Source organism: Echinops telfairi, unplaced genomic scaffold, assembly GCF_000313985.2.
Source record: "Echinops telfairi isolate 266 unplaced genomic scaffold, ASM31398v2 ScPeMD7_5167;HRSCAF=5991, whole genome shotgun sequence".
Classification (NCBI taxonomy): Eukaryota; Metazoa; Chordata; class Mammalia; order Afrosoricida; family Tenrecidae; genus Echinops; species Echinops telfairi.
This window is the reverse complement of record NW_022109066.1, coordinates 759320-772484: the sequence shown is the minus strand read 5'-3', so window position 1 is coordinate 772484 and position 13165 is coordinate 759320. Positions and strand designations below refer to the sequence as shown.

General features: G+C 45.4%; 1 protein-coding gene across 5 annotated transcripts in view; it reads left to right on the top strand.

Annotated features, from left to right (window-relative positions):
• The first annotated feature begins 175 nt into the window (after positions 1-175).
• Positions 176-13165, top strand: part of GRAMD1B (GRAM domain containing 1B) — a 235476-nt gene continuing 222486 nt past the window's right edge. For all 5 annotated transcript variants that reach the window (XM_045295120.1, XM_045295119.1, XM_030886982.2 and 2 more), the window contains exon 1: positions 176-549. In XM_045295120.1, coding sequence (XP_045151055.1) covers positions 176-549 — 374 coding nt within the window. The remainder of the gene's footprint in view (positions 550-13165) is intronic.

The following is a 13165-nucleotide window of genomic DNA, read 5'->3' as shown; positions in this document are numbered from 1 at the left end:
GCCGACGGCGGAGAGCCGCTCTCGGCGCCCAAAGTTGGACTCCGGCGGCCGCGCCCCGGTGCCGAGCCGGGCTTCCTCGCGACGCCCGGGGACGAGGAGCTAGTTCCGGGCCGAGCGCGGACTTCCTAACGCCCAGGGCCGGGGCTGGGGAGCGCGCGCGCAGCCACGGGGCCCCATGCCGGCGGCCAACATGATGGAGAGCCTGCAGCCGCCCGCCCTGCAGGTGCCCGAGCCGCCGGCGGCACCCGCAGGCAGCCCGGTCTGGTCCAGCTCGTCCACCCCCACGCTCCGCCGCCGGCGCTTCAAGATGCGCCGCACGCAGAACGTGCAGGAGCAGAGCCTGGAGGCCGGGCTGGCCCGGGACTTGCCCAGGGTCCTGGCCCCTGGCAAAGAGTTCCTGCAGCTGCCGGCCATCGAGATTACTCCCTCCAGCGACGAGGACACGCCGTGGTCCAGCTGCTCCACGCCCAGCGCTTCCCCGCGCCGAAAGCGCTTCCTGCTCCGAAAGTGGCTGAGGGTCCGGGAGCGGAAGGAGTGCAGTGAAAGCAGGTAGGTCCTTGTTCCGCCTGCAACCCTTTGTCCCCTGGCCCTCTTCCTCTGCAGCGCTGTCCAGGGCCCCCCGGGCATGGTGGCAGGAGACTTCTGGAGGATGGAAGGAGCCCTTCCCCAGGGTTGGCTACAGACGCTGAGCCTGAACAAGTGCTAGCGGGACCCAAGCTCCCCACCTCCCCACCTCCCTACCCGGGGCCAGGGGCCAGAGACTTCTAAGTGTGATCATGCTCGGAGATATTGTAGGTTTGGCCCCAGACCGCTGCGACATAGGCACACACACATTTTTGCATACAATGCATACGAAAGCTATGTTTATTGAAGTCTGTTAAGTATGCAATACCACTATGAACGAGTTTGAAATATTTAAAGAATTTCCAAAACGTGACACAGAGACAGAAAGTCAGCACAAGCTGTGTGTGTGTGTGTGGTGGGGAGGTGATAGACTTGTTTTACTATGGCAGGGTTGCCCCCAACTCGCATTTTTTTAAATAAGGCAGCACAATAAAGCGGTGCTCAATAAACCCAAAGGAGTAGTCGTACCCCATCCAATAATAGGGTCACTATGCGCGAGTGAACTTGGATGTAACTCATTTGCATGGGGTTTTATGCAGAAGCCAATCTCATTGGTTTCTTATGACAAAGTGAATTAAAAAACCAAACCCAGTGCCATTGGGTCAATTCCAACTCTTCGTGATCACAGTGGCCTGTGCAGGGTATCTGAGGCAGTGAACCACTGACCTCTTGGTTAGCAATCCAGGGCTGTCAGGACTCCTTATAATGAAAATAATAGCTGCGAATACTTGAACTCTTACCTTGTGTGGAACACATTACTGAATACTTCCCCAAGTTGCACAACATTTCATTCTTTCTAACACTACTTGAAGTGAAGTGGGCCCTATTATTATTTTTCCCATTTTCCAGCTACAGATAGCAGAAAGGGAGAGAGGTTAAATAGCATCTGCACTTGAACTTACATTTCTAGACCCCTTTTCAATTTCTATGATTTTATATTTGCCCATGCCATGTGGGTCTTTCCTGACCTACATCTGTAGCAAAGCTGGTGGAGCACCCACACCGAGTGTTACACATTTAGGTCCAGGCCCGCACAACTGGTTTGCCTGGGCAAATGTGGCATCAAATTAGCAGGGGAAGTTCATTTTACAGAACAGAGGTTCATAAGGAAACAGAGGGCAGCTCTAGATGACCTTGGTCACAGGCTTCAGAGCAGAGAGGAGTTCCTCATTGATGGACCCTTGTACTTATAAATTCTAGGACCCTGACTTTAAAAAAAAAATCATTTTATTGGGGGCTCATACAACTCTTTATCATAATCCATACATACATCAATTGTATAAAGCACATTTGTTACCCTCATCATTCTCGAAACATTTGCTCTCCACGTCAGCCCCCGGCATCAGCTCCTCACTTTCCCCCTCCCTCATGAACCCTTGATAATTTACAAATTGTTATTTTGCCCTATCTTACACTGTCCGATGTCTCCCTTCACCCACTTTTCTGCTGTCCGTCCCCCAGGGAGGAGGTTATATGTAATGGTTCCCCCTTTCCATTCCACTCTCCCTCCTCCCTCCTGGTATCACCACTCTTACCACGAGGACCTGACTTTTAACAGAGTGGTTTGTGCTCTTCCCTGGTAACTGAGTTATTGACAACCTTCCCTGGGGCTTCTTCCTTCCATTCAATTTTAGCCATTTCAATTCAAGCCTTTATTTACTGTTCTCAGGGGTGAATTACCCAAGAAAGCAGGAACGCATGGTAATCCCTATCAGTGATTGTATATTTGAAAAGAGGCTTTGATTATGTAGGAAGGTGTTGTGGAGTTGGGTGGCAGACTGATGCCAGCCATACCCAGAAGCGGAATTTTTTATATGGGGAACATGTGATATTGTTCACTACAGACCAGTAAATAAGCCTAAGTAAGCCCGTGTTTACCCTGTTCACTAGGAAATAGGACATTGAATGTTCTCGGGAGCTCAGTCTAGGATTAGCTATTAGTGCTGGTTGTGAAGGACAGCCTGGGAGAAGGCTAGATAGAATTGAGGGGATGTGGACGTTGAGAAGGAGGATGTGAGGCTGATGTGTAAGCAATGAAGACTTGGGAGTTTTCTGCTGAAGAGATGAACCATAGGAAGGCAAACACACTGTCACGTGGTGGTGATTGTACAAAGACCCTGGAGAAGTTGAGGGAAATTGGCAGTAACAGGCCAAACCATGAGAAACTTTCATAAGTAGTACACATCAGGACAAGGCCAGGGGCATGAGATCAGATACGAGGGACGGAGTTGGAATTGAGTCAGTGGCAAAGGATTTGGGATTTTTTTGTTTGTTTGTTTAGCTTTAAGCATAGTTAAAGACAGCTATTTTACCGAATTCTACCTTGCAAGTCTGGCTAGACCAGAGAATGTACACTGGTACAGATAGGAACTGGAAACACAGGGAATCCAGGGTGGATGATCCCTTCAGGACCAGTGGTGTGAGTGGAGATACTGGGAGGGTAGAGGGAGAGTGGGTTGGAAAGGGGGAACCGATTACAAGGATCTACATGTGACCTCCTCCCTGGGGGAAGGACAATAGAAAAGTGGGTGAAGGGAGACGTCGGACAGGGCAAGATATAACAAAATAATAATTTATAAATTACCAAGGGTTCATGAGGGAGGGGGTAGCGGGGAGGGAGGGGAAAAAATGAGGACCTGATGCCAGGGACTTAAGTGGGGAGCAAATGTTTTGAGAATGATGAAGGCAATGAATGTACAAATGTGCTTTATACAAGTGATATTTGTATGGATTGTGATGAGTTGTATGAGCCCCTAATAAAACGATTGAAAAAAAAGACAGCTATTCTATATTATATCTTCTTGGGTTAGAAGACTATGTGCATATGGAGAAAAATATTTGTCTGACTCAAATCTTTACTTTTGCTACTATATTATACTGCCTTCTATTGGAATCTGTTGATTGTGGCAAAAACAAAACCCATTTTTGTGTTAGTGTACCCTCAAATATATATAGATTGGCAGAGAATATTTGTATTATTTATCTTTGCCACAAATATGGCACACACTGTGAAAAGTTGGGAACACTTCGTAGACATCACCAAATACCTTCAGGAAATGAGTCACTGAGCTCATTCGGGAGATCAAGACCAACATCTCGGGACACCACAGTATATTGACACAGTTCGCGAAAACAGTGCTCTACGTTCTACTTCATTGAGGTGCAAGTGGTGTCTTGCAAGTTCATAAGGTGCAGCTGTTGGTCTCTCCCCATCGGAGGACAGAAGAGCTATGAAAACTGAAAGGTACCTTGAAGCAATCAGTCCGGTGAACTAAGGGGCCACACCGACAACCATCTGCACACCCTGAGAGCAGAAGAACCAGGTGGTGCTTGGCAGCCACTACCAACCACTCTGAAAAGGATCACATTGGAAGGCCTTAGGTGAAGTGGGAGACAATGTAGAACAAAACTCACATTCATCGACGAGATCAGATTAACCATTAGCCACTCCTTCAGCTATGGACCTGAACCCCCATGACAGACTAGCCACCCATTTAAGATCAGTGTTCGGAGAGTTAGGAAAGAATGAGGAATGGCGGTGAGAGGAAACCCAGGGAAGAAGTGGGATAAGGGATGGTGCACTGAGGGGCTTGTAGTGGAGGAGTTGGAACAAAATGTGTGTAAATTGCCGGCTGTTAAACTGATGCTCTACGTGATAAACCTTCATCTAATTCACAATAACGTTTTTTGGTGTCTTCTTTTAAAGAAACCATCATTCTTAGGCCTTGAAGTGGAAGGCTTTGTAAAAAGGAAAAAAATTCTCATAAAAGGAAATAAAGAATCCCTGAATAGGTTCTTTTGACACCCAACAAGATTATTCGAGAACAACCAGCATTTGGAGGCAGTAGAATGCAGTGAACATTGGACTTCAGAGCCAGGAGACTTAGGTTTAAATTGAAACGTTGTCATTTATTAGCTATAGGACTTTGGACACTGCTTTACTCTCTGAGTTTCACCTTCTTCATCTGTGATTAACGCTGAGGTCTGAAAAAGAATACATGTGAGCATGTTTCGTAAGCTTCCTCTAGCTGTGCAAGAGGGAAGGATTAATGCCATTATTTTGCTGAGCGTCTCACAGGGAGTGGACGTGTGCTTCACAGTGTGTGGTTACATACTCACTTGTCACGGAGCAGCACCTGGGCCTCCTCACACATCACACTGTTTGGAAATGAGGATTGGAAAATGGCTCTGCTCTGGACTGGATTAACGGGAGGGATTAGCATACTAGGTCTGCCCTCTAATGTTCCCTGCCCCCAAACCCACGCCTCTGAAACAGAGAAAAACATCATTCAGACTTGCCGTAGGATTCAATATGATGTGGTAGGAGGCAAGGGGCTGACAGAGGGACTGCACAAAAAATGAATATCTAGGGAGGAGAACTGTTGCTTCTTCTAAACCCAGGGAAAGAGGAGACTATGATAAAGTCAGCATGAGTGGGTTGAGGGATCCAAAGGCACAGTATGGCAACACTGAAATACTGTGAGGTCTGTCTTGCCTCATCCATTTTTTCTTCCCAGCCGGGCAGTGTACCTGGCCTTTATAGTATGTGTTGATGAATACATTAATAAAGGGTAGAGGAATGATTCTCTTTTTTCTTCTGTTTGGAATGAAATGCTCTGTGCATTCATGAGTGGGAAAATTTTCCTGGAGGAGATGAGTCCACAGCTGAGTTTTGAAAGGGGGCCAATTAGTAATTAGAGAAATTAGTATAGATGCATTAACTTAAAGATGAGAATGAACGGGTGGCCGAGTGCGGTTTGATGTAGGTTGTGGGTAAATGAGGGTGGGGAGCTGAGGGGCTGGCAGACTCGTTGTAATTTATGTCAAGGAGTTTTACCTTCAGTCAGTCAATTGGTCCACAAAGGGTATTGAGAACTGAGAAACAAAGAATATACATTTCAGACTGGAGAGAAAAATGATAAGGGTGGCGTTTGAGGAAGGTAATTCTTGCTGTTGTGCCTGAACTGCGTGGGAGGGTGGTAGAGGCCAGCAGCCTTGTGGTGTTCTCTGAGTGGGCCACCTGGACCTTGTATCTTGTTTGACAGCATGCCCTCCTCTTTTGCCCTCTGAGCTCTGTGGATGTAGGCTGGAGTTGATGGTGCAAAACCAAACTCATTACCGATCAATTGAGTCAATTCCAACTCATAGTGATGCTTCAGGACAGCATTGCATTAGGTAAGTCTGCACAAGACCTCTTTAAAACATTGGAAAACAAGGATATAACTTTGAGGACTAAGGTAAACCTGATTTGAGCCGTGGTATTTTCAGTAGCCTCATCTGTAATTAAAAGTTGGACATTGGATAGGGAAGACCCAAGAAAAATGGATCCGTTTGAACGATGGTGCTGACAAAGAATATTGAACGGGACTGCCAAAAGAACAAACAGATCTATCGTGGAAGAAGTACAGCCAGCATGCTCCTTAGAGACAAGGATGGCCAGACTTCATCTCACAAACTTTGGGTATGTGACCAGGAGAAACCAGTACCTGGAGAAGGACATCATGTTTGGTAAAGTGGAGGGGCAGCGAAAGGGAGGAAGACCCTTAACAAGTCGGACTCAAACATAAGCACAAGAGCGAGAATGGTGCAGCATCTAGTGATGCTTCCTTCTGTTGCTGTGAGTCAAAGCCTACTCGAGGGCCTCTTACGACACCATCAACAACAGAGTTTCAAATGCTGTGCAATGGTGCAGCTGGTGACTTCAAACTGCAGACCTTGTGGTGACCAGCCAAGTGAAGAACCCACTACCCCACCAGGACTGCTTTTATAGGACAAGCTCTTGGAATTAGTACTTCTAAAGTTCTTTGGTTATAACTGGTTGTGGGGTTTGTTCAGAACTCCAATTGATGATCAAATTCTCTTACAGATGCCAGAAACTGGACTGAGTCATATCCTCTCAAAAGGCATCTCAGTTGACTATCATTTCCTGAACTGGGGCAGGGAAATTGAAAAGGGCAAGGCATTGGTGCAGACGGCTCTTTTTCCAGGTAACACAGGAATACTTCTTATTGCCTTCTGCATCATCTCGGCCCTTGGCTGTTTCGCCTCCTATTCTGTATAATGGACCTCCAGCCATAATGACTCACGGTCCAGCAGTCTGGCAATAAGAACATATTTCAACCTGGAGCTTCAGGGGTTTGACTATGCATCTGAACGCTGGTAGCCCCTCTCTCTGGGCAATTCTCTCTTAGTTACCTCCTTTGTCTTGATTCTCATCCTCTTCTTCTGACCTTTGGAGTCAGATTTGCTTCTGGCCTCAGTTCAGTTTCCAGGGAAGCAGGGTAATTGTGTGCATCCATATGCTCTCCCCATCAGCTGGCCAGTATTTGCATAGCTCCCTACCCTGAGTGTGTGCACCCTTGAATGAGTGCCAGGAAGTCTGGGAGGAACACAAGTCACTTCTTTCTTGATACATTCAACACGCAAATATAAAAGACACCTGTGATTTCATGAAGTAATTAGTACAGGATAGGGTTAATTAGCAAAATCCTCTATTAGGTCCTTAGAGCCTCAAGGGGAGGGCTGTGGCTTATTATGAACCATGTTTTCTTTTCTTTTTTTGAATCATTTTATTGGGGGCTCATACAGCTCTTATTACAATGCATACGTGCATCCATTGTGTCAGGCACATTTGTGCATTTGTTGCCATCATCATTTTCAAAACATTTTCTTTCTACTTGAACCTTGGTATCAGCTCCTAATCCCCCTCCCTTCTCCACCCTCCCTCACGAACCCTTGATAATTTATAAATTATTATTTTTTCATGTCTGAAAAAATGACCGATATCTCCCTTCACTCACTTTTCTGTTGTCTGTCCCCCATGGAGGGGGTTATGTGTAGGTCATTGTGATCAGTTCCCCCTTCCTCCCCCATCTTCCCCTTCCCTTCCTGGTAAGACTGTTACTCTCATTATTGGTCCTGAGGGGTTTATCTATCTTGTGTTTCCAGTTCCTATCTGTACCAGTGTACATCCTCTGGTCTAGCGGGATTTGTAAGGTAGATTTGGGATCATGAGAGTTTGGTCGGGGGGACAGGAGGAGGAAGCATTAAAGAACTAGAGGAAAGTTGTTTGTTTCATCAGTGCTAACGAACTAGAGGGAAGTTGTATGTTTCAAAGTGACTGGTTCGTCACTTCCTTGTGACCCTTTTGTAAGGGGATGTCCAGTTGTCTACAGATGAGCTTTGGGTCTCCACTCTGCACTCCCCTTCATTCACATTGATACAATTTTTTGTTTTGGATCTTTGATGCCTGATACTTGATCCCGTCAACACCTCATGATCACACACACCAGTGTGTTTCTTCCATGTGGGCTTTGTTGCTTCTCAGCTAGATGGTCGCTTGTTTGTCTTCAAGCTTTTAAGACCCGGTGCTTTATCTTTTGATAGCCGGGAACCACCAGCTATGCTATGCACCCATATTGTCTTCAACAATTGTGTCAGGAAGGTGAGCATCATGGAATGCCAAGGAATTATTAAAACACAGTGCTCTTGTGTTGAGGGAGAACTTGAGTAGAGGCCCAATGTCCGTCTGCTACCTTGATACTTAACATATAAATATATGTACATAGATCTATTTTCCTATGGTTAAATATAAATATATTTATATATGTACATGCCTGTATTTAGAATTCTATAAATGTCCTTTGCCTCCCAGTTCTTTCCTCTATTTCCTTTTTTAAAAATATATACTGTGAAATATTTTTTCTGTTTACAAATAATGAATTTTTTTCTTTTTCCTTAAAAAAATCATTTTATTGGGGGCTCGTACAACTCTTATCACAGTCCATCCATTCATCCATGTGTCATCCTCTGGTCTAGCCAGATTTGTAAGGTAGAATTGGGATCTTGATAGTAGGGGGAAGCATTAAAGAACTAGAGGAAAGTTGTATGTTTCATTGTTGCTGTACTGCACCCTGACTGGCTTCTCTCCTCCCCATGACTCTTTTGTAAGGGGATGTCTAGTTGCCTACCGATGGGCTTTGGGTCCCCACTCCACACTCCCCCTCATTCACAATGATAATAATTTTTGTTCTTTGATGCCTGATACCTGATCCCATCGACACCTCGTGATCACACAGGTGGTGTGCTTCTTGCATGTGTGCTTTGTTGCTTCTGAGCTAGATGGCCGCTTGTTTATCTTCAAGCCTTTAAGACCCCAGATGCTATACCTTTTGATAGCCGGGCACCATCAGCTTTCTACACCACATTTGTTTATGCACCCCATTTTGTCTTCAGCAATCATGTCCGGAAGGTGAGCTTCATGGAATGCCAGTTTAATAGAACAAAGTGCTCTTTCAAAAAAAAAAAAGAAAAGAAAAAGAAAAAAAAGTGTTCTTTCATTGATGGAGTACTTGAGTGGAAGCCCAATGTCTATCTGCTACCTTAATACTAAATGTATGCACATAGATCTATTTCCCTATCATCATATATAAATATATTTACATATGTACATGTCTGTATTTAGACCTCTATACATGTCCTTAGCCTCCTAGTTCTTTCCTCTATTTCCTCTTGTACCACTATCATGTTTGATCTTCATTCGGGTTTCAATAATCCTTCTTGGTTACATTGCCCTTGATCAAGCCTTACCAGGCATCCTAACTCCTCCTAGCAGTTGATTTTAGATCACTTGTTGTTCCCTTGTCCCTGGGTTTGTTAACACCACTTCCTTTCCCTTGCCTCCCCCTCTCCTGTGTCCCCCAAGAACCATCGGTCCCATTGTTTTCTCCCCTAGATTGTTTATCCCGCCTATCTTATCTAGATAGACATGCAGAGACAATAATAAGCACAAAAACAAGACAGAGCAAAACAAAATAACAAAACAACAATGACAAGACAAGAAAAGAAAGGCTTATAAATAGTTCCAGGTCTGTTTGTTGACCTTTAGGAGTGTTTTCCAGTGGAGTCTGATGGGGTGCCACGCCCTGGCCCCAAAGTCTATTTTTGGTATTCCCCGGGACTTCATTGCTTTGTTACTCTTGCTGCTCTGTTGCACGCCTTCAGTGTTTTGCCCCCATGTGGCGGGGTCACAGTTTCTGCACTGTGCCTCCAGTGTTGTCCCTCATAGTGAGATGGGTCAGTGAGGGATGTCCTGTCTTGTGGTGGGGTTGGCCCTGTGGTCCTCTTTGTGTGTTGGCTGCTCTGAGCAAGAATATCGTCCTCAGGGCTTGGTGGGCCAGGATGTGTTCCACTCTCTTTTTCGTTTGCTCCTGTGTGCTCTGATCAGACATGTCCCGCTTCCTGAGCTGTAGCTTCAGTGCTGTCCTTTGTAGTGTATTCTGGTGAACCATGTTTTCTACTAAACTCCTGAAATACACTGTCATGCTTAATCATCACAAGGAACTCCTGAGATAGATTTTACCTCAAAGGGCACCCGAATATTAGCCTGCGCCAACCACAAGGTCTGCAGTTAGAAACCACCAGCGGCTCCAAGGCAGGAAGATGGGGCTTCCTACTCCCAACAATAGGGGCAGTCTCGGAAACTCACAGGGGCAGCTCTCCCCTTCCCTGTACGGTCACTATGAGTCTGTATAGACTTGATGGCAGTGAGTTTGAGTTTCTGTATGTCAAATAGCTAGCAAGAAACATTAGGGGGTTTGAACCCCGTTCTTCTGAATCCAGGGCCTGAACATAAACAGCCCTTGCGTGTTTGCAGTTCTGTGGGAAGGGAGGACCGAGGTAAGGGGGACAAGAAGGCCCCTGAGGAGAACTGGGGGAAAGCAAGGCATTGTGGGAGAGCGGACACTGGCTGTTTTCCGTTGCACCCCTTCAAGAGAAGCAGCTGGCCTTTGGCTATCGATGTGGTTTCCAAGTTAAAATAAGTTTCAGAAAGGAAATAAGAGGTGGTGAGGTAGAGTCCTGTGGGCTGGTTCACATGGTCATCTGCCATGTAGGAGTTAGTATTCTGGGATGTTTCCCTGGTGGTGATGTATTCTGGGAGTGCCCCTTATGTGCCAGGCAGGAGACTGGACAGACAGAGGGCAGATTAGAAGGTGATAATTCTGCCCAGGTACTTTATCTCCACTAGTTGCTATGCAGATCACGGGTCATTGCTTTTAGGAAAAGTCAGATGTTTTTATTAAGGTTCTGAGTGCCTAAACTGCCCATAGAGAATTTCCTTCTTGACCCCAGTGGACAAGCTGTTTGGATCTAAAGCAAGTGTTTTGATACAGAAATAGGCTGACCCACAGAACTGGGAGATGGTGGATTTGTATATAAGAGCTTAATGAAATCTTAGGGTCTTTCCCCTGTAGGAGGAAAGGTTTTTTCTCTCTCTGTAGCCCAGATCAGTGTGGTGATTCACCAAGGGGTTGTTTTACTGGCAATGAAGGAAGACGCAGCTCCTACATGTCCCGGGCAGCCATAGGATTTTCCCAGTGACTCTGGAGCCTGTAGGAAGCTTCCTTCTCTCAGAGAGAGAGGGTGACCCTTAGAGCAGGGACATGGAGCAGAAATCAACTATGGGCTTTCAAGGGAGGCAGTATGAAGAGTCTTTGAGCTTGTCCATGTTTGGGCTGCTTTCTAAAATGTGTCTATCAATTAGTGTGCCTTTTGCTTCACTTCATGGTCAGATAAGGTTGACCATGTAGATGACTCAGGAGAGATATTTCTCATATTGCAACAAACTTTTATTGGGCAAGTTCAAGGAAGCAGTTGCTGTTGAATCTGTCTGACTTATGGTAACCCCATGTGTGTCAGAGCAGAACTGTGTTCCCTAGGGGTTTCAACAGCTATGACCTTTTAGAATCAGATTACCAGGCCTTTCTTCTGTTTCACCACTTTGACTTTTTATTGTGAATTCAGTGAAGGTTTACAGAGCATTAGTTTTACATTTAACAATTAATACTCATTTTGTTTCAACTCATCCATTGCAATCTCCTCGGTGTACCACCATTTATCGTACATTCTCCCTGTGTTTCCTGTTTCCATCCCTCCTTTTTTTCTATCCCTCTGTACTTTGTCCTTGGATAAATGCTGCCCTTTTGATCTTAAAGGGTTATTTATTCTAGCAAAGGAGTGAGTGAGTTCTAGACATAAAGGGTGACCAGAGGCCATAGTCTGACCAGTCAGCCCCATCTCTTATGATTTTGGTTTTTGTTTCACATTTTTCTCCCAATCTATCAATCACCTTCCAAGTTGATATTTTGCAGAGCTGTTGATAGTGGGGCACCATCTAGTTCTCCTGGTCTTATTTGTACAGTGGAGAGCATAAATTTCATTATCTTATAAGGCAAAAGTAAGTAGATTGGAACTCCTCTGATGTCATAAAGGGGAAGGAGAATCAAGCTCCACATCAGCCCAAGGGTGATTCCAGTGCCATGGAGGTCAGAACATGGCTCTCTCTTCCAACTTTCTTTAGCAGCTGTGACACAACCTCCCCTGCGTAGCATTTTCTGCTGGCCTCCAAACATTATTATAATGGTCACACAGAACTCATAGACAGTACCGACAACGATAGGGATTATTAGAGAAGCTAATACGTTACGATTCAAGATAAAAAATGCTCAGGATTCTTTTGCCTGGGAGAAGCTCTTCTTTGCCATGCCTACAGGCATGCACTTCTCTGGTCCTTGGCTTCTCAGCCATGCGATCCTTTGGCCTTTGACCCGCTTACATAATGATACAGCTCATTTACCGTTGCCAATAAATGCCCAAAGGGCAGGCCACTTCACCATAAGCAAAAGTCCAAAATTGCTTGGCTCTCCCTCTTTGGGTCAGCAATTCTAGCTCCCTTGGATTAAGTGCCTGGAGGCACCCCTCTTTACAGGTGAGCCTCCTGCCTGAAGTCGCTGAGGGTGGCAAACCAACCAATCCTTTTGTTAGCGTAACCATATATGGTTAAAAGACTGTGGCTAGAGGGACTATGGCTAGAAGACCACATTAAAGAATTCACTGCATGGCAGTGTGTATGAAGTTCACACATGTGAAAGGGTTTTCGTAGTCTGTGAGACCTCCTTGCTTCTTTCTTTGGTTACTGTAAACTTTAACACTGATTTGTTGCTTCTTTGATTAGTTCTGAGATGTGCTGAAACCTACACTGAACTTAGTTTTATAATGCATGTGCTCCTCTTGTCCATCTGTCCTGTTAAGGTTGATCTGCTCAGAGATCTGAGCTTACTGCTGCTCATTTCTTCTTCTCTTCCTTTCCTCCATTTTTAACTCTACCCTTGAACTATTTCATCCATTCTCTTGGCCTTTATTAGTCATATGTGATGGCTCTCACATTCACAGCTCATACCTCCAACTGGCTAGTGGTCATTTACATTGGAATGCTCTTCAGGGTCCAGTTTGTACATCTGTACTTGAACCTAGCATCTTTCTCTCCAGACTAGTTCCTCTCACTCTTGGTTTCAAAATTGGAAATCATCAGAACCCCAAAGTTTTACCACATTTCCCTCCCTTGAGAGAAAATGTTCTTATCAAGCCTGTCGTATTTCCATCACTATTGTCCCTCTGTATGGGATTGCTCACTATTTCTCACTTACATTATTCAAGCAGCCGCCTGGCTGATTTCCCTGGCTGCATTACCCCCCCCTCCCCC